Source organism: Odocoileus virginianus, chromosome 21 (assembly GCF_023699985.2).
Source record: "Odocoileus virginianus isolate 20LAN1187 ecotype Illinois chromosome 21, Ovbor_1.2, whole genome shotgun sequence".
Lineage (NCBI taxonomy): Eukaryota > Metazoa > Chordata > Mammalia > Artiodactyla > Cervidae > Odocoileus > Odocoileus virginianus.
Window position 1 is genome coordinate 19916576 of NC_069694.1, and position 22254 is coordinate 19938829.

A 22254-nucleotide genomic window follows, 5' to 3' on the forward strand; every position below is an offset into this window, starting at 1 on the left:
CTGAAACAGAAAAACAAATCAGTGAGCTGGAAGAGAAAATGGTGAAAATAACTTCTGGAGAGCAGAATACAGTAAAAAGAATGAAAAGAATTGAGGAGAGTGTCATGGACCTCTGGGACAATATCAAACACACTAACATTCGAATTCAAGAGTCTTCTCCAACACCACAGTTTAAAAGCATCAGTTCTTCAGCGCTCACCTTTCTTCACAGTCCAACTCTCACATCCATACATGACCACTGGAAAAACCATAGCCTTGACTACACGGACCTTTGGTGGCAAAGTAATGTCTCTGTTTTTTAATATGCTATCTAGGTTGATCATAACTTTACTTCCAAGGAGTAAGCTAATAGAGATGGCTGGATGGCATCACCGACTCGATGGACATTAGTTTGAATAAACTTCGGGAGTTGGTGATGGACAGGGAGGCCTGGGTGCTGTGATTCATGGGGTCGCAAAGAGTCGGACATGACTGATCGACTGAACTGAACTGAACTGAACATTCAAATTATAGGGGTCCCAGAAGCAGAGAAAAAGAAAAGGTATGAGAAAATTTTAAAGAGATGATAGCTGAAAATTTCCCCAGTGTGGAAAAGGAAATAATCAAGTCCAAGAGGCACCAAGAGTCCCATACAGGATAAACCCAAGGACAAATACGCCAAAACACATACTGTTCAAACAAAGACTAAACACAAACTTCAGTTCAGTTCAATCGCTCAGTCCTGTACGACTCTTCGCGACCCCATGAACTGCAACACACCAGGCCTCCCTGTCCATGACCAACTACTAAAGCCTACCCAAACTCATGTCCATTGAGTCGGTGATGCCATTCAACCATCGCATCCTCTGTCATTGCCTTCTCCTTCTGCCCTCAATCCTTCCCAGCATCAGGGTCTTTTCAAATGAGTCAGAACTTCGCATTAGGTGGCCAAAGGATTGGAGTTTCAGCTTCAACATAAGTCCTTCCAATGAACACCCAGGACTGATCTCCTTTAGGATGGACTGGTTGGATCTCCTTGCAGTCCAAGGGACTCTTAAGAGTCTTCTCCAACACCACAGTTCAAAAGCATCAATTCTCTGGAGTTCAGCTTTCTTCATAGTCCAACACTCACATCCATACATGACTACTGGAAAAACCAGAGTCTGGACTAGACAGACTTTTGCTGACAAAGTAATGTCTCTGCCTTTTACTATGCTGTTTAGGTTGGTCATAACTTTCCTTCAAAGGAGTAAGCGTCTTTTAATCTCATGGCTGCAATCACCATCTGCAGTGATTTTGGAGCCCCCCCAAAATAAAATCAGCCACTGTTTCCCCATTTATTTGCCATGAAGTGATGGGACCGGATCCTATGATCTTAGTTTTCTGAACGTTGAGCTGTAAGCCAACTTTTTCACTCTCCTCTTTCACTTTCATCAAGAGGCTCTTTAGTTCTTTACTTTCTGACATAAGGGTGGTGTTATATGAGGTTATTGATATTTCTCCCAGCAATCCTGATTCCAGCTTGTGCTTCATCCAGCCCATCATTTCTCATGATGTATTCTGCATATAAGTTAAGCAAGCAGGGTGACAATATACAGCCTTGACGTACTCCTTTCCTCATTTGGAACCAGTCTGTTGTTCCATGTCCAGTTCTAACTGTTGCTTCCTGACCTGCATATAGGTTTCTCAAGAGGCAGGTCAGGTGGTCTGGTATTCCCATCTCTTTCAGAATTTCCCACAGTTTATTGTGATCCACACAGCCAAAGGCTTTGGCATAGTCAATAAAGCAGAAATAGATGGTTTTCTGGAACTCTCTTGCTTTTTTGATGATCCAGTGGATGTTGGCAATTTGATCTCTGGTCCTCTGCCCTTTCTAAAACCAGCTTGAACATCTGGAAGTTCACTGTTCACGTACTGCTGAAGCCTGGCTTAGAGAATTTTGAGGATTACTTTGCTAGCATGTGAGATGAGTGCAACTGTATGGTAGTTTGAGCATTCTTTGGCATTGCCTTTCTTTGAGATTGGAATGAAAACTGACCTTTTCCAGTCCTGTAGCCACTGCTGAGTTTTCCAAATTTGCTGACATATTGAGTGCAGCACTTTCACAGCATCATCTTTTAGGATTTGAAATAGCTCAACTAGGATTCCATCTCCTCCACTAGCTTTGTTCATAGTGATGCTTCCTAAGGCCCACTTGACTTCATATTCCAGGATGTCTGGCTCTAGGTGAGTGATCACACCATTGCGATTAACTGGGTCCTGAAGATCTTTTTTGTACAGTTCTTCTGTGTATTCCTGCCACTTCTTCTTAATATCTTCTACTTCTGTTAGGTCAATACCATTTTTGTCCTTTACTGAGCCCATCTTTGCATGAAATGTTCCCTCGGTATGTCAAATTTTCTTGAAGAGATCTCTAGTCTTTCCCATTCTCCTGTTTCCTTCTGTTTCTTTGCACCAATCACTGAGGAAGGCTTTCTTATCTCTCCTTGCTATTCTTTGGAACTCTGCATTCAAATGCATATATCTTTCCTTTTCTCCTTTGCTTTTGGCTGCTCTTCTTTTCACAGCTATTTGTAAGGCCTCCTCAGACAGCCATTTTGCTTTTTTGCATTTCTTTTTCTTAGGGATGGTCTTGACCCATTGTCTCCTGTACAATGTCATGAACCTCTGTCCATAGTTCAAAGAAAGAATATTAAAAGCAGCAAGGGAGAAGCAAAAAGTAACATATGCGGGAAACCCCATATGCTTAACAGCTGATATTTCAGCAGAAACTCTGCAGGTCGGAAGGGAATGGCAGGATATATTTAAAGTACTGAAAGGGAAAAATCTACAACCAAGATTACTGTACCCAGCAAGGATCTCATTTGAAATTGATGGAGAAATAAAAAGCTTTTCAGACAAGCAAAAGTTTAGAATTCAGTACCACCAAACCAGCTTTACAACAAATGTTAAGGGGACTTATATAGTCAGGAAATACAAGAGAAGAAAAAAGATCTATAAAATCAACCCCAAACGATTAAGAAAATGGCAAGAGGAACATACATATCAATAATTGCTTTAAATGTAAATGGATTAAATGCTCCAACCAAAAGACACAGACCAGCTGAATGGATACAAAACAAGATCCATCTATATGCTATCTACAAGAAATCCACTTCAGACCTAAAGACATACAGACTGAAAGTGAGAGGATGGAAAAATATATTCCACGCAAATGGGAAGCAAAAGAAAGCTGGAGTAGCAATTCTCATATCAGACAAAATAGACCTTAAAATAAAGAAGATTACAAGAGATAAGGAAGGACAATAATGATCAAGGGATCAATCCAAGAGGAAGACATAAAAATTGTAAATATCTATGCACCCAAAATAGGAGCTCTTCAATACATAAGACAAACACTAACAAGACATAAAAGAAGAAACTAACAGTAACACAATAATAGTAGGAGACTTTAACACCCCACTCACACCAATGGACAGATCATCAAGACAGAAAATTAATAAGGGAACATAAGTCTTAAACGATACATTAGATGTGATGGATCTCATTATTATCTTCAGGACATTCCATCCAAATGTAGAAGAATACACCTTCTTCTCAAGTGCACACGGAACATTCTCCAGGATAGACCACATCTTAAGTCACAAATCTAACCTCAGGAAATTTAAGAAAATTGAAATTGTATCAAGCGTCTTCTCTGACCACAATGCTATGAGTCTAGATATCAATTACAAGAAAAAAAACTGTAAGAAACACAACACATGGAGATTAAACAACACATTTCTAAATAACCAATAGATTACTAAGAAATCAAAAGGAAAATCGAAAAATATCTAGAAACAAATGACAATGAAAACACGACAACTCAAAACCTATGGGATGCAGCAAAAGCAGTTCTAAGAGGGAAGTTTACAGCAATACCATCCTACCTCGAAAAACAAGAAAAACATCAAATAGACAACCTAACTTTACACTTAAAATGAACAGAAAAAGACGAACCAAAAAACTCCCAAAATTAGTAGAAGGAAAGAAGTCATAAAGATCTGAGCAGAAATAAATGAAAAAGAAATGAAAGAAACAATAGTAAAGATTAATAAAGCTAAAAGCTGGTTCCTGATAAGATAAACAAAACTGACAAGCCTTTAGACAGACTCATCAAGAAAAATAGAAGAATCAATCAACAAAATTAGAAATAAAAAGGAGAGGTTACAACAGATAATGCAGAAATATGAAGGATTATGAGATGATTATGAGCAACTATAGGGCAATAAAATGGATAACTTGGAAGAAATGGACAGATTCTTAGAAAAGTTCAATCTTCCAAGACTAAACCAGGAAGAAATAGAAATTATGAACAACCCAATTACAAGCACTGAAATTGAAGCTGTGATCAAAAATCTCACAAAAAAACAAAAGTCCAGGACCAGATGGCTTCACAGGAGAACTCTATCAAACACTTAGAGAAGAACTAATGCCTATTCTTTTAAAACTCTTTCAAAAAAGTGCAGTGGAACGAACACTTTCAAACTCATTCTACGAGGCCACCACCACCCTGATACCAAACCCAGACAAAGACAACACAAAAAAAGAAAACTAAAGACTAATATCACTGATGAACACAGATGCAAAACTCCTTAACAAAATTTTAGCAAACAGAATTCAGCAATACATCAAAAAGCTCATACACCATGATCAAGTTGGGTTTACTCCAGGAACGCAAGGACTCTTCAATATATGCAAATCAATCAATGTGAGATACCATATTAACAAATTGAAAGATAAAAACCATATGATCATGTCAATAGATGCAGAAAAAGCCTTTGACAAAATTCAGCACCCATTTATGATTAAAACTCTTCAAAAAATGCACACAGAAGGAACCTACCTCAACATAGTGAAGGCCATATATGATAAGCCTACAGCAAACATTCTTCTCAATGGTGAAAAACTGAAAGCATTCCCCCTGAGATCAGGAACAAGGCAAGGGTGTCCACTTTGACACTTTTGACTAATCATAGCTTTGGAAATCCCAGCTATAGGAATCAGAGAAGAGGGAAAAAAAGGAATCCAGATTGGAAAAGAAGAAGCAAAGTTCTCACTGTTTGCAGATGACATGATACTGTACACAGAAAACCCTGAAGATAGTATCAGAAAATTACTAGAGCTAATCAGTGAATTTAGCAAAGTTGCAGGATACAAAATCAATACACAGAAATCACTTGCATTTCTATATACTAACAATGAAAAATCAGAAAGAGAAATTAAGAAATCAATCCCATTCACCACTGCAACAAAAGGAATTAAATATCTAGGAATAAACTTATCTAAGGAGACAAAAGAACTGTATACAGAAAATTATAAGACACTCATGAAAGAAATCAAAGATGACATAAACAGATGGAGAGATATTCCATGGTCCTGGGTAGGAAGAATTAATATTACAAAATGACTATACTACAAACACAATCTACAGATTCAATGCAATCTCTATCAAATTATCAATGGCATTTTTCACAGAACTAGAACAAAAAATTTCACAATTTGTATGGAAACACAAAAGACCCTGAAGAGCCAAAGCAGTCCTGAGAAAGAAGAATGGAGCTGAAGGAATCAATCTTTCTGACTTCAGATTATATTACAAAGCTACAATAATCAAGACAGTATGGTACTGGTACAAAAACAGAAATATAGACAAATGGAACAAGATAGAAAGCCCAGAAGTAAACCCATGCACCTATGGGTACCTTATTTTTGACAAAGGAGGCAAGAATATACAATGAGGCAAAGACAGCCTCTTCAATAAATGGTGCTGGGAAAACTGAACAGCTACGTGTTGAAGAATGAAATTAGGACACTTCCTAACACCATACACAAAGATAAACTCAAAATGGAATACAGACCTAAATGTAAGACCAGAAACTCTTAAGAGGAAAACATAGGCAGAACACTTGATGACACAAATCAAAGCAAGATCCTCTATGACCCACCTCCTAGAGTAACAAAAATAAAAACAAAAGTAAACAAGTAGGACCTGATTAAACTTAAAAGCTTCTGCACAGCAAAGGAAACTATAAGCAAGGGGAAAAGACAACCCTCAGAATGGGAGAAAATAATAACAAATGAAACAACTGACAAGGGATTAATTTACAAAATATATAAGCAGCTCATACAACTCAATGCCAGAAAAACAAACAACCCAATTACAAAGTGGGAAATAGACCACAGACATTTCTCTAAGGAAGACGTACAGATGGCTAACAAACAGATGAAAAGCTGCTCAACATACCTCATTATTAGAGAAATGCAAATCAAAACCACAATGAGATATCATCTCACACCAGTCAGAATGGCCATCATCAAAAGGTCTACAAACAATAAATGCTGGAGACGGTGTGGAGAAAAGGGAATGCTCTTGCACTGTTGGTGGGAATGTAAACTGGTACAACCACTACGGAAGATGGTATGGAGATTCCTTAAAAAACTAGGAATAAAATCACAATATGACCCAGCAATCCCACTCCTAGGTATATACCCTGAGGAAACCAATTGTAAAAGACACAAGTATCCCATTGTTCATTGCACCACTATTTACAATAGCTAGAACATGGAAGCAACCTAGAAGTCCACTGACAGATGAATGGATAAAGAAGTTGTGGTACATATACACAATGGAATATTACTCAGCCATAAAAGGGAACATGTTTCAGTTCTGATGAGGTGGATGAACCTAGAACCTATTATACAGTGTGAAGTGAGTCAGAAAAAGAAAGATAAATATTGCATTCTAACACATATATACAGAATCTAGAAGAATGGTACTGAAGAACTTATTTACAGGGCAACAATGGAGAAACAGACATACAGAATAGACTTACGAACATGGGGAGAGGGTGAGATGTATGGAAACAGTAACATGGAAACTTCCATTACCACATGTAAAATAGAGAGCTAACGGGAATTTCCTGTATGGCTTAGGAAACTCAAACGGGGGCTCTGAATCAACGTAGAGGGGTGGGATGGGGAGGGAGATGGGAGGGAGCTTCAAAAGGGAGGGGATATATATATACCTATGGCTGATTCATGCTGAGGTTTGACAGAAAACAACAAAGTTCTGTAAAGCAATTATCCTTCAGTAAAAAAATAAAGTAAAAAAAAAACTGGCCATAGAAACTAAAAAAAAAAAAATTTTAAAGCAAAACAATAATCAAAAGCCTTAAAAAATATGATACCAGATATCCTAGTTGATCCCTTTCAAGTCATCTTTATAGATTTCAAAGTCATCATTGTGGGTTGTTTTTCCTTTTATTCCTGATGATTAAAGACAGAAGACAATCACAGTATGTTTTTAAAACTGCAGATTTTTTCAAACCCAACTAAGAAATTAGAGTAGGAGAACAAAAGAAAAATAAGTAAGATTATCATGGCTCACGTTCTGTGTCTGTTAGTTGCTCAGTCATGTCCAAGTCTTCGCAACACCATGAACTGGGGCCTGCCAGGCTCCTCATGGGATTCTCCAGGCAAGAATACTGGAGTGGGTAGCCATTCCCTTTTCCAAGGGATCTTCCCGACTCAGGGCTGAAACCCGGGTCTCCTACATTGGAGGCAGATTCTTTATTGTCTGAGCCATCAAGGCTCATAGAAGGTCAGAAATGTCTAAATCAAAGCATACCAAAGGATTCTTGAGAGTCTGAAAACAGTCATATGATTTCAGGTGAACTGAACTCTGAACTGCACTCCAAAAATTGTGAACTTAACATAGAACCAAAGTGGGTTTTAAAACTTTTTGTATCTAAGTGCAGTTTCACTTCAAAGCATCCAAGGCAGTGACAGATCTTTTGAAAGGCTACAGCAAGAAATAAGCTTATCATGCTGGTAATTTAAATGCTCCTATTTCTATGATAAACTGTTCTTTTGATAGCTCTGTCTATGACAGGAAAGAAAAAGGAACACAACACTAAAAGCAACTTTAATAGTAATTCAAAGTAAGAACGTCAGTAGGGAAAAGGGCCCCCAAGACATGAGATGCAAGTGGAAGGAACCAGTACCCTCATCAATAACACACACACTGAATTCACTACTATTACCCTTCATTAGTAACTGTTCATTGATGAAGACTTCCACACCCAGCCAAGACAGCGCAACAGAGAGGATTCACCATCCTGGCCCTCAAAAAATGGTTAAAACACATGAAACCACAGTGCTAAGATATTGGACGACTGGCAGCCCAAACAGTGAATGCTGAGAGACGGGAAGAGACGAGCGAGTGGTACGGTGTCCAGCTCCCTGCCCGTGGAGAGCTGGCTACACAGGACCAAGGCTCCAGACGCAGCACAATGACCAGTTAATGAGGCAGAGTTCAGAACCCATGGCGGCCACGGGCTGGGTCCACAGGTCAGAGCACAGGATGCAGAGGGCGCAGGGCGGACCGTGAGCGCACTGAGGCCTGACGGGAGTCCCTTCTAGTCTACGCTGACACTGATCAGCAGGCGCGTGAAAACACTCCCCACTCAGAGGGAAAGGGCCACTGCAAAGGAGTAGGTGGGACAGTTAGCCAGGGCGCTGAGTGGAAAGCTCCAAATCCACAGGCATTGGGTACAGTGCTCAGCACGTATGGCCCCAGGAGTGGGGAGAAAGCAGCCACATCCCAAAGGCTGCTCTGATCTTCCAAAAGACTTACAGATTCACCTTCAAAAGCAAAGGACTGTAAACAATCAGACAGTAAATACTGTGAGCATGGTCATCCATTCTCTATCACTACTATTCTATCGTCAGAGCACAAAAGCAACCACAAACCAAACAGAAACGAAGAGGCATGAGCAGATGTGGCCTACAGACTACTGTTGGCCAAATCATGCTCAAGAATATCAAACTGTAGACAAGTAATTTAACTGTACCTTGGAACCAAGTTCAAAAATAGGTAAAGGAATACAAAATATCCATATACGAGGTAAAAATCGCATTGCCAGCATCAGGTATGTAAAGAAATAAGAAAACATGACCCATGATGAGGGAGAAAAAAAAATCAATTCAAACCAGCTCAGAAATGACAGAGACAATGCAATCAGCAGACCGAGACAGTAAAGCCATTTTATTATAACTATATTCCATATGTTCAAGAAGGCAGACAAAAGCAACAGCCAAAGTAAAGACGTGGAAAACAGACTAAAGTCAAATCTATGAAGATTTTTTAATTGTCTGAAATGAAAAACATGCTAGACAGGACTCAGGACTAACAGCAGTTCAGACACTATAGAAAAAAAAAAACTGGGATCCTCGAAGACACAGCCCTAGAAACTATCTAAAATGAAACATCAAAGGGCCCAAATATGTGAAAATGAACCTCCAAGAAGGGAAAGCGGGGAGAAAGCTTAAAAAAAAATGATTAAAATTGTATCCAAAGATCAAAGAAACTCAGTGAGCTACATGCACAAGAAATGAAGAAAACTATGATAAATTATCTGCCTTTTGATGAGATGTTAAAGAAAATACACCCCACCACTTACAGAAGAGTCTGCTACCAAAACTGAACTTGATTTTGGTAACACGTTACTCTCCAAGAAATACAGGGAACAGAATAAAAATTCAATGACATTACAGGATTCAATCAATCAAATTCAGATATGGAAAGTCTATCAGACGAATGACTCTGATTCTTCAAAGAATGAAAGAGATCAACCAATTGCAGCGTGTGAAGGTTGTCTGGATCCTGATACAAACAGACCGACTATAAAATGGCATTTATGAGGTAAACAGAGAAATGTTGATTACTAACTGCACATGATACATAATATTAAGAAACTGTTTATGTTTTAAGTGTTTTAATAGTATTGTGATCATGTTTTTAAAGGCCTTATCTCTTGCTATACATAGAGAAGTATTTCTGGGTAGAACTAAATAATGTCCAGGTTAAAGGTGAGGGTAGAGGGTACAGGTAGAACAAAATTAGCCTCATATTGATGACTGATGAAGCTGGGTGTGAGGGCAGGCTTTTTACACTGCAAAGAATAAAGGAGGCTCTTTACACTGCTCTCTCTTCTCTTGTGTATGCTTGAAATTTTCCTAAGTTAAAGGTGTTAAAAAGCACTTTAAAGGAAAGGCAAGAGTCAAACTCAAAAACACACACACAAAGACAACTCCAGAAGATCACTAAGCAAGAACTGGGTTTTACTCAGCCGTAAAATAATGTTAAGACTCGGTTTTTCATTCTTTGGCATTGGGGACATAATTAGGGAAATTTCTCAGAATTCAAGAAAATGAGTTTCCAGTTTGCAAGGATTTACCTAACACCCAGCAAAATAAAATAATACAGACTCACATCAAGATAGACCCTCATCACATATCACATCCCTAAGAATAAAGATTCTAAAAAATTGATGGAGGGATCAAACAAGTCACAGATAACACAAAAGAGATCAGGAATGAACTTGCTGAACATGAACTTGTTGAACCTGATCTTCTCAACAGAAGACAGAAGGAAGAAGAAGACAGAAGAAGCTGGAACACTGCCTTCTAAACTCTGAAGAAAATATATTCCCAACCTAGAATCCTATCAATGAAGTACCAGCATAAAGATATTTACAGAAATGCAAGATTTCAAAGCAAAGAAAAAAGATCAAGTCAACTGCTGGGTGGTAAAAAATCAAACTGGCCCCAGACATCTATAGTATTTACTTAACTCTAGAACAGCGCTCTGCAAAGAGGGCCAGGTCTGGAGCTGGCCGCCATGTGCTTCTAGTTCCTGACCAGACAAAGACAGACATTCAGAGTACATGTTTAGAAACTTTGATACCATTTAGGTAGAGTACTTTTATGTCTGTTCAGTCTAATAATAAAAAATGTGGGCTTGCATTCTGTATGTCTTCTTTTTCATCTTATTTTCTAATTATATTTTTATATTATAGAAGTATCCAATCCCAGTGAACTGTAAATAAAAATACAAATCAACCAAACAAACAAAACACTGACCCTTTAACACAGATCATTAGGAAGCACTGCTCTGAAGGACATGAAGCAATACTGAAAAATCCCAAGGAAAATACACACCTGAATAATTTTATATTTAAATACAATGCCATTCAAGAATAAAGGAGTGACACAGACAGAAAAAAACTTACGGTTACCTCAGGGGAAAGGAGGGTAGGGAGAGATAAATTAGGAGTTTTGGATTAGTAAATATACACTACTATACATAAAAAAGAACCAACAAGGCTCTACTGTATAGCATAGGAAACTATATTCAGTATCTTGTAATAAACTATAATGGAGATGAATCTGAAAAATTGATATATAATATAAAACTCTAATGGCAGAAAGTGAAGAGGAACTAAAGAGACTCTTAATGAGGGTAAAAGAAGAGAGTGAAAAAGCTGGCTTAAAATTAAACATTCAAAAAACAAAGATCATGGCAGCTGGTCCCATCACTTCATGGCAAATACATGGGGAAAAAAATGAAAATATTGATAAGAGTTTATTTTCTTAGGCTCCAAAATCACTCAGACAGTGACTGCAGCCATGAAATTAAGAGATGCTTGCTTCTTGGGAAAAAAGCTGTGAGCAACCTAGACAGTGTATTAAAAAGCAGAGACAGCACTTTGCTGATAAAGGTCTATGTAGCCAAAGTTATGGTTTGTTTCTCCAGTCGTCATGTATGGATGTGAGAGTGGGACCAGAAAGAAGGCTGAGCACTGCAGAATCGATGCTTTTGAACTGCGGTTCTGCAGAAGACTGTTCAGAGTCCTTGAACCGCAAGGAGATCAAATCAGTCCCTCCTAAAGGAAATTAACCCTAAATATTCATTGGAAGTACTGACGCTGAAGCTGGAGCTCCAACTCTGTGGCCACCTGATGGGAAGAACCAACTCACTCAAAAAGACCCTGATGCAGGGAAAGACTGAGGACAGAAGGAGAAGAGGGTAGTTGGATGACATTACCAATTCAACGGACATGAATCTGAGCAAACTCCAGGAGACAGTGCAGGACAGGGAGTTGGGCGTGCTTTAGTCCATGGGGTTACAAAGAGTTGGACACAACTTGGCAACTGAACAACAACATATAAAACCAAATCACTTTACTATACACCAGAAATTAACACACTGTAAATCAAGTATACTTCAATTAAAATATATACATGTGTAAAGGAAACAAATAGAGATTAAATTTCTAATTGTAAACAACAACAACAACAGAGAATAAAGGCATTAAATATTTTTGGACTTGGGAGAATATGGGTTATATGGTTATATAATCTGGGTACTTCATGCAGAAACTGCTGGACAGCTGGATGTCAAGGAGAAAGGGCAACTTTCCAGACAGGAGCAGTTCAGAAAGTTCGAGGACAGATTTCTTCCAGAAGGTGAAGCTGATAGATTATGCTACATCTGAAAGTTTTTAGAGAATTCAGACAACAGGCAGAGAGTCTGCAGTTGAATCATTTCTGAAGCACATAAATAATTAAACAGATAGTCATTACAAAACAAATAACCCAAAACTGTTATTAGCTAGCTGCAAAACAAAAGTTGTGCAGAAAAGAAGTTATTATGATTAAAACATGTTTTAATATAAATCAAATCACACAATAGCCACATAGATATTTTGATGTAAATTATTTTTTAATTAATAAAAGTCTTTTTTATGAAAGAATTAAAACTGCTGGAGGATAAATTTCAGTCAGATGAAATAACAGTAGACTGTCAGTCAACACTAAATCCATTTGACCACAGACTAAAATGAGAAAAAATATGAGTATCAGAGTATAAAATGGAAACAATAAAAATCCAAATAAAACCAGCAGAGGAAGGGGAAGAGAAAGTGGGAGATAGTAGAAGTATACTGATTTTCTCGTGTTTTAGAGCCATAGGCCAAAAGATATAATTTAAAACTGAAAAATCAAGTGCTATAAGCAATAATCAAAGGTATGAGGTTAACCCTAAAAAGAAATAATCAACTGAAATCAGATAGTAACTATAGAGAAGGAAAGACAGAAGAAGAAATACATAAAGTCACCATTTCTCATTTTTAGATGAAGGAAGGCAATATAAAAAAAAAAAATTAAATCTAGCTTAAAAAACCACAAAGGCAACCATTAAAACAAAAATACAGAAGAAATGCATATTAAAAAGATAAAAGCAAACACAGATCATAGAGTGAAAGAGAATAAAAAGAAGCAATAAAATCTGGAAGCATAAAAATCATACAACAAAGCCAGGACCAAGCGTATCTATCATACCTACTATTAAAACAGGCAAAATAAACCCACCCATTAGAAGAAAGACGGGATCACAAAAGCAAAATCCAATCAGCCTACTTCATCACTTCCAAGATGCATATATTTTCATATTTTAGCATCGAGGATATTGAGACACGATTTAAAACTGCCATCAGCCAGACTGTAGGTGGAGGCTCACTGCCGTCATCCTACGACTCAGTCCCGAAACACAGTTATTGTACCTGCAGTCAAGGACCAAAACGGAGCGACAGAGCCGAAGCACGTGCATGTGTGCTAAGCTGCTTCTGTCGTGTCCGACTCTTTGCGACCTTATACTGTAGGCCGCCAGGTTCCTCTGTCCATGGGATTCTCCAGGCATTAATACTAGAGTAGGTTGCCATGCCCTTCTCCAGTGGATCTTCTCAACACAGGGGTCAAACCCACATCCCTTACAACTCCTGCATTGGCAGGCGGGTTCTTTACCACTAGCACCGCCTGAAGAAGCCCTGGGAACCAAAGCACACTTTTGATATCAGAGAAGTAAATACTTGTCACTGAATGAATGACAAAAACAATCAAAGGCTTTACAGGAAAAAGGAGAAAGGAAGCTCTCCAAAGAGATGATGCTACGTCAGCTTCTGCTACTTAAAAACAGTCAGAAGGACTGCATCACACACCCACTGAAGCCAACTGAAGGCAGGAGAAAGTGCAAAATCACCAGATGAAAGTTCAAAGAGATGAAAGAAGCCAACTGAAAGCAGGAGAAAGTGCAAAATCACCAGATGAAAGTTCAAAGAGATGAAAGTTCAAAGCCAGGGGCTAGTGTGGCAATTCACTCACTACATGAGACTATCTTAAGGCACTAACTTTAATTATTTTTAAGAAAAGAAAAAAAACAATGTTAAATGAACCTCCACTTACATATTTTGTGCTTGGTCAAAACTTTCTTCAGAAATTTTTTATTGCTAGTTTATTAACCTTCTCTTGAAAAGATCAACTGAGATCTTAGGCATATTTCTGTTCAAAATTACATCATCGTTCAACAACATGGCTTTATGTAACATTCAGACACAGGAGTTTTTTTTTCAGCTTGGCAGGAAGAACAGGAGACTCTTCAGAGCAAAGGATTACTCAGCGCTCGCTCCTCACTTGTACTCACTACACACACGTGGGGGCAAGGAGAAATTCATTCTGCGGCACAGCTCAGCATGACTCACAAACTGCAGGCTAGCATTCGGAATGTCACTTTTATTGATCTCCATTTGATGTTCCATTTGCCTTTCCAGGAGTAGACAAACTATGTTTATAGCATTTCCCTAATAGCAGACCTTGAAAATCTGAGTTTGAATGAGCTCTGAAAAAAAAATATAACCAAATGAATTATCAACTAAACAAAACTATCTGAATGCACATAAATTAATGCTGATTTTAGCATTAAAATATATCTTCTCTAAGACTTCAGGGATCATGAAAAAGATGCCAACATACTACATAATAGAATACATAACAGGCAGCTAAAAATTGTAAAAGAAGTCAAGTCTCAGGCACAAAAATATAAACCAGTCAGCTGAACACATATGAAATATAAAGCATGGTTCAAAGAGTAAAATTAGGAAAATGATTATCAAATCCTATATTGTGGAACTTAGAAGTCTGTGCAGCACTGCCAGCTCCATAATAAAAATCAAGTAACAAGGGTCGATTTATCTTAATAACTACAATTGTTCTTTTCTAACAATTTCAAAACTAAATCAATGCAAAGCTAATGCTATGTCACAGTAACAGATAAAAAGTTTGCTTTATAGAATAGGTATAATGTTTAAATGCATTTTAACACTTTCAAATATAGTTACTTAATAAGATAACACAAATGAGTTGTATAAAATTAAATTAGAAAACAATTATAATCTCAAGTAATAGTGTGTCATCCTTAGGTCCATTACACACAAGAATAACTTGCTAGCCTCAAACTGAAGACACACCAAAAGAATAAGCAATTAATAGCACAGAACAGGTAATTTAATAAGCTTTGGTTTTAGAAAGGCAACATTTTTAATTTTGAAGAATGACTAATTTCAAACTTTTCACTCTGTAGCAAGCAAATAAGAAAGCATAAGAGCATCAGCTATAAAGTGATGCAGTAAAATCAATGACACTACACTTCAAAAAGTGTAAACTTTTACCAATCCTCCAAAACCTATTTAAATACCATATCCTTAAACTGAATCAGTTAGTGAAAGCACAAGTAATCTGTAAAGCTTCACCTTCCACAGTACCAAGTTTTTTCTGAGAGTACTGGAAACACAGTACATTCCTCTTTGCACTGTATTATTTTTAAATATATCTCAACTCCATTATTACTAGCATTTTAATTTCTTTTTGAGTCCTCAACAATGAATGAATAAATGACTAAATGGATGGAAGGATAGATAAATGGACAGAGGCCTGGGAAACAAAATCTGAGGTTTTGGATCACAGATGATTTAAGACAAGCTCTCAAAAATCAGCACTAGAACAGATGAAATTACAGCCCCCAAGAAATAACCTTTTGAAGAAATTTTAATATTTTCATATTCCAGCCAGTGTTTTTATTTCTAATTATCATGAAATATGCATTTCAAAAATTGTTCAGTATCAAAAACCATACTCTGGCAGTACAAAGATTTGCACAGTGGTTTAGCTCCAGGCTAAAATCTTATTATGTAAGGAAAGAAGATCATCTAAATTTTCTTATGGAGTTTAACTGAATCACCAATATTCTTATGCAATAACATGAAATACATGCTTATTAGCTAAAAGTGATATGGTAGCGTACAAAACTAAGTACACATTATGACCACAACCCTTTTGCACAGGAAAAAAGCCAGGAGGAAGTACTAGAAAATGACCAAAGTGATGGCTTCAAAGGGAAAAGCCATGATGATGCTTCCCTACTTTCTACTTTCTGCATTTATTCTATCTCATTATGATAACCTCATAATAATACCTCTCTATATAACTTTGTTTTACAGCCTTAAGTCTCCCTAAATTACTACACATCATATATTAATTACTATCTGCTTATATGCTTAAAAATACCACTTCAGAATTGGAGAGGCATAAGTTTGAGTCACCACTCAGTCATTCTAGTAGTATGAAGTTGATGAGGTTAACTTAACTTCTCCAAGCCTCAATTTTCATCTAAGTAAACCACACTGGGAAGGATTAAATAGTATCTCATGGAGCAGGAAACAGCGACTCACTTCAGTATTCTTGCCTGGAGAATCCCATGGACAGAGGAGCCTGGTGGGCTACAGTCCTTGGGGTCACAAAGAGTTGGACACACTTCACATCACATGGAACACACCTCACATAATGCCTGGCTCAGTGGTTCCCAATTTTCATTAATTCTCCTTTCAACATTTTTTGTTGCTGATTTAATGCCCATAAATTAAGTAGATATCAAGTTAATTCCCATAAATTAAGTAGATATCTCAGTACTGTAGTGCTAAGGGGCAATCAAGTTATCTTAAAAAAAGTCACCTCCATCAAAGGACTTTAAAATCTATTAAAAGCTCAGGAAGGAGAGTGTGGCCAGGCGGCTCGGACTGAGCAGGGTTTTCCTTGCCAGTGAATCGTGTAGAGTACACTGCCAGTCTCTTGTCTTCTCTTCACCATGGCTTCTTCTGATATCCAGGTGAAGGGACTGGAGAAGCGTACCTCAGGCCAGGCTTTTGAGCTGATTCTCAGCCCTCGATCAAAAGAATCTGTCCCAGAATTTCCCCTTTCCCCTCCTAAGAAGGATCTGTCCCTGGAGGAAATTCAGAAGAAATTAGGAGGTGCAGAAGAAAGATGCAAGTCTCATGAAGCTGAGGTCTTGAAGCAGCTTGCTGAGAAACGGGAGCACGAGAAAGAAGTGCTTCAGAAAGCAATAGAGGAGAACAACACCTTTAGTAAACTGGCAGAAGAGAAGGTGACCCACAAGATGGAAGCCAGCAAAGAGAACCAGGAGGCACAAATGCCTGCCAAACTGGAGCGTTTGCGAGAGAAGGACAAGCACATTGAAGAAGTGCGGAAGACAAAGTATCCAAAGACCCTGTTGACAAGACTGAAGCAGACTAATTTGATCTGAGAACTGACTTTCTCCCCCTCCCCCTCCTAAATATCCAAAGACTGTACTGGCCAGTGTCATTTTATTTTTGCCCTCCTGACAAATATTCTAGAAGCTGATGTAGGACTGTATAGGTAGATCTAGACGGTATGATGTTGTTCTAGGGACTAAAGGGGAGAAACGAAAGGTGTTTTACTCTTTTTCTAAAGTGTAGAAGTCTTTCTAATGTAGCTATTTTTCTTGTTGCATCTTTTCTACTTCAGTACGCCTGGTGTGCTGGGTTAATGGCTAGTACTGTATTAGCTCCGTGAAAACATGTCTGTGAAAAGAATATGTAGTGGCTTCTTTCAAATTGTTAGATGCTGAATATCTGTTCACTTTTAAATCCCAATTCTGTCCCGATCTTACAGACGCTACTGTACTTGAATGGCTAATAAAGCTGCACAGTGCTGTTAAAAAAAAAAAAACAAAAAACTCAGGAAGACATTTTTAACAGATCCCAGTATCCTTTCCACTTAACCTAGATAAGACTTCAGAATCCTTCTCAACACAGCAGCCCAGGTAACCAGAAGGAGCTGTCATGAGAGTGAAAACCTGTTTGTCATCAGCAACCCAGACTAGAGGCTTCTTAAGAAGCTTCCCCCAGCACATAGAGCACGATGCCTACCACAAAGGAAAGGGGTGAGTTTTCTTCACAGGTTTACCAATAAATTAAATCTGTGACTCAATTCCAGTTAACCCAATAAAACATTTTAAAAATGCAGATTTTTAAAGACAGATGTTGTAGCTTTAAAAAAATTTTTTTAGTTCTTTTATTAATACTATTTTAAGAAAGAAGATTACAGTAAATCTTCATGAAACTGGATTTGGCAATGATTCTTAACTATGATAACAAAAGCACACACAACAACAACAAAAAAAATTGAAAGATGAGACCCTCTGATACACTCTTGTGGTAAAGAATCCCCCTGCCAATGCAAGAGACACAAAGGATTCAGGTTCAATCCCTGGGTTGTGAAGATTCCCTGGAGTAATATATGGCAACCCACTCCAATATTCTTTCCCAAGAATCCCATGGACAGAGAAGCCTGGTGGGCTACAGTCCATGCGGTCATAGTGTCAGACACAACTAAGTACATGCATGCACACACACACATCTAGAACATATAAAGAACTCCTGCAATTCAACAACAAAAAAGAGTAATGACCTTGTTAAAGTAGACAAAGGACTTCTTTCTCCAAGAAGATACATAAATGGCCAAAATGCATATGAAAAGATGGTCAACATCATTAATATAGAAGGAAACAAAAATCAAAATCATAATGACATACCACTACACAAATGCTAGGATGGCTATCCTAGCAAAAAATAATACTAATACACATTAGCAAGGACATGCAGAAATTGGAACCCTTCTACATTGCTGACGGGGATGTAAAACAGTGCAGCTACTGTAGAAAACAGGTTGGCAATTTCTCAAAAAACAGTATTATCATATGATCCAGTAATTCTACTCCTATGGATATATACAAAAGAAATGAAAACAGGGACTCAAACTATTTATACACCAACATGCATTGACTATTACATACAATGGCCAAAAGGTGGAAACATCTGGGTGTCCACTGATGAATAGACAAGATGTGGTACACATATACAAAGGAATATCATTCAGCCATAAAAAGGATGAAGTTTTGATACATGCTACAACATGGATGAGCCTTGAAAACACTACTCTAAGTGAAATAAGCCAGACACACAGAACAAATATGGATGATTCCACTTATCTGAAGTACCTAGAATGGTCAAATTCATAGAAACAAAAAGTAGATTAGAGGTTATCACAGACTGGAGGAAGGTGCAATGGAGAGTTATTACTTGACAGTGACAGAATTTCTGTTTGGGGTGATGAAACACAGTGGTGATGGTTACACAACACTGTTAATATAATTATCGCCACTGAATTGGCAAATGTTAAATATGCATTTTACCACAACAAAAATACACTAATTACTTAAAGTAAACTTAAAGGCACAGAGAAAAAAATCAACAATGGGATAATAAATTAAAAGTGACACCCATCAGTACCTTTCCACACACTGAGATCGGGATAAAGGAGGCTGACAGCTTCGGTTATGGGCTTCCCGGGCAGCAAGTCTGGCTCCTGACAACTGAAAGATAGTACAAAACTCACTTAGTAAATCATCAAACTGGCTATCATGCTAGAAAAAGTGGTATCATATTCGAACACCAAGAAGCCAGAAACTCAGGCAGCTCAAAGCTGTAAACAAGCATTCATTTCAGGGGGAAACAAAAGACATTAACCTTGTGAAACTCTAGAGCAGTTTCAAACAGTAAACAACATACTGAAGCACTGAGAGATTAATTCACACATGGTGATCTTAACAAGTCTACAAAAGAGTGGCACACAGACTGTTTTCCAATAAACCTAACAAAACTGAAAACTTCCTAGTCAAAACTTTCAGAAACTTGAATTGGCGCTGAGCCAAGAGGATACCAAGCTCATAACTGTATCTCTAAGTGCCTTTGTCAGCCATCCAGTAGCTGGAAAAAGGATGTTTGATGCAAATGCTTCCCAAAAAGGATTTTTCTAAAACACTTCCAGGAATGATCATGACCTGCATTCTTCAGGAAGAAATCTATATTTGCAAACTCAATACCTCAGGAAGTTTTAAAGGGAATTCATTCTTTGAGACAGTAGTTTAAGACATCAGAGTAGTCAGAGTTAAGTTCAAGGTAAATATAAACTCCAATCTCTGGACCAAAAAACATGGTATCTTCATCTCTTAAGAGGTTTATCTCATACGTTCTTAACAAAATGTCACACACATCAAAAATAAATAAATATATCCAAAAAGTTGATATACCTTTTCATCTTCCCATTGAAAAAAATTACAATCTTTTCTATCTCTACAAGCTGAGCAGGCATAAAACCTCCGTGTTTCTTCTTTCCCTTGGTTCACCTTTACAAACAGAAGAGTAGGTCCTAGTTCCATAATAAAAAAAAAAATGTCAGACAGTCATCGATATCAAGTCTCTAGTTTTCACCGACCTTAAATAAAATCTGTTTTAGTTTTATGCACAGGCTGTAATAATTAAATGCAATACTTTGATAATTTTTTTTTTAACCAAAAGTCACAACATTCAGGCACTGACTACTTAGGAAACATATTTTGAAAACCAGTCTCTCCAGAAGGAAAATGCTAGTGTCAGTACAGTTGGAATCCACATGGTGAACCGTCTAGGTCCTGACACAACAACAGAGTTCGAACAACTGAGCACTTTATTACCTCCGCTCAGTTATCTTTCCAGTGAAACTCTTAGCTTTTAGATTTGGACACAGTCTCTCTCCGCGAGTTAAACACTGGGTCTGGTTACTAAGCAAGAATTCATGATTTCGTGCCTCCCTAACTTTTTTTAACTAAAAATAAAGGAAATCAACAAATGAAATATCCAAGTACTTGGCAGTGGGAATTAATAACATACATCCTTTGTGCCTAGACTCTGCCTCGTCCCTTCAAAAAAGACGTAACGGCTTTGAAGCCAAAACCACAACAGGAGGGCTTCTTTGAAGGTTTCTTAAGTAAGTGGAAAAGCACAACTTCCAGAGGAAGGAGCGTCTTCTAGAACCTTACTCAGTGGGAGAGAGAGGCAGATAAAAATTCGGGAGCCCTAAATGGCCCTGGCGCCCTCAGGATAACCACGCCCCTTGGCGCCCGACAGCCAGGCTGAGCCCAGACGCGGACCCACCGTGAGGGCACAGCGGGGCGGGGGTGGCGGGATCAGAAGAAAGCACCACCTCGACTCCCGAGTATCCCTGGCAACTCGAGCTCTCCTCTGCCTCCACGGCTGCAAGCCGGTCCCTGCAGGTCGCCATCTTCCCACCGCCGTCCCGAAAGCCTCAGTCCGGACCAAAGAGGCTGAGAAAGAGCGCCGCTTGGACCTGCAGCGACTTTAGCGCGCCCCCACGCTGCTAGGAGGAACTTCGGCCGCTGGAGCAGAGGTCATGCCCCTAAACCCTGTCCCTTGCGAGCTAAGAGGTCCCTCTCCTGGGATTGAGTGGGAGACGGGATGGATTGACAGGCAACTTGTTGGACCCTGTGCAGTAAACGCACCTATTTTCTGCCTCAGCCTTAGTACCTTAGGATCTGTGAGTACCCTCCTTGCCTAAAAATAAAGCCAGGAGATGAAATGATTCTTGGGCTTCCCGTGTGGCTCAGCTGGTAAAGAATCGCCTGCAACGGGGGAGACTTGGGTTCTGTCCCGGGATTGCAAAAATCCCCTGGAGAAGGGAAAGGCTACCAAATCCAGTATTCTGGCCTAGAGAATTCCATAGACTATATAGTCCATGGAGTCGCAAAGAGTTGGACACGACTGAACGATTTCCACTCTTACATTCTGTGAAGGTTATGACCACAGATGACTCTTAGCAGTGCAGCAAAGATTTGGTCTGGTTATAAATCCAAAAGGCAGCATCACCACCACCACCAGCCACGACTGATAAAAATAGCTGAAGACTCAACTTAGTAAAGATGTCAGTTATCCCCATATTCAGAGCATATCTTGGTCAGATGTTTGTAGATTTGGATAATATTATTCTGAAATTTATAAGGAAATGTGAGAAAACTAGAATAGCCTAAAGAATTTTTAAAAATATTAAAGTAGGAGAAATTAGTCTACCCAATTTCAAGACTTATTGTGTAACTGCAGTAAACACATGAATGGTTATAGATGAAATAGTCAATATCTATAGTATGTAATATATACACACAGCTCCACCCATCAACAGGAAATTGAATTAAAGATTTACTGAGCATGGCCCCGCCCACCAGAAAAAGACCCTCTGTCAGTCTATCCCATCAGGAAGCTTCCATAAGCCTCTTATCCTTCTCCATCAGAGGGCAGACAGACTGAAAACCACAATCACAGAAAACTAATCAAACTGATCACATGCACCACA

At 38.4% G+C, this 22254-nt stretch overlaps 1 protein-coding gene and 1 pseudogene across 5 annotated transcripts in view; one reads left to right on the forward strand and one right to left on the reverse strand.

Annotated features, from left to right (window-relative positions):
- The window catches only part of ZCCHC4 (zinc finger CCHC-type containing 4), a 62622-nt gene extending 41413 nt beyond the window's left edge, over positions 1-21209 (reverse strand). For 4 of the 5 annotated variants that reach the window (XM_020897611.2, XM_020897609.2, XM_070452075.1 and 1 more), the window contains exons 1-3: positions 21045-21209; positions 20162-20280; positions 19362-19444 (exon numbers count right to left, since the gene is read on the reverse strand). In XM_020897611.2, coding sequence (XP_020753270.2) covers positions 19362-19444; positions 20162-20280; positions 21045-21171 — 329 coding nt within the window. In that variant the 5' untranslated portion in view covers positions 21172-21209. Of the gene's footprint in view, positions 1-4864; positions 5008-19361; positions 19445-20161; positions 20281-21044 lie in introns of those variants that run through there. The other variant, XM_070452074.1, reaches the window with a different exon arrangement.
- Positions 16772-17746, forward strand: LOC110139627 (stathmin-like; annotated as a pseudogene).
- Positions 21210-22254: the final 1045 nt, after the last annotated feature.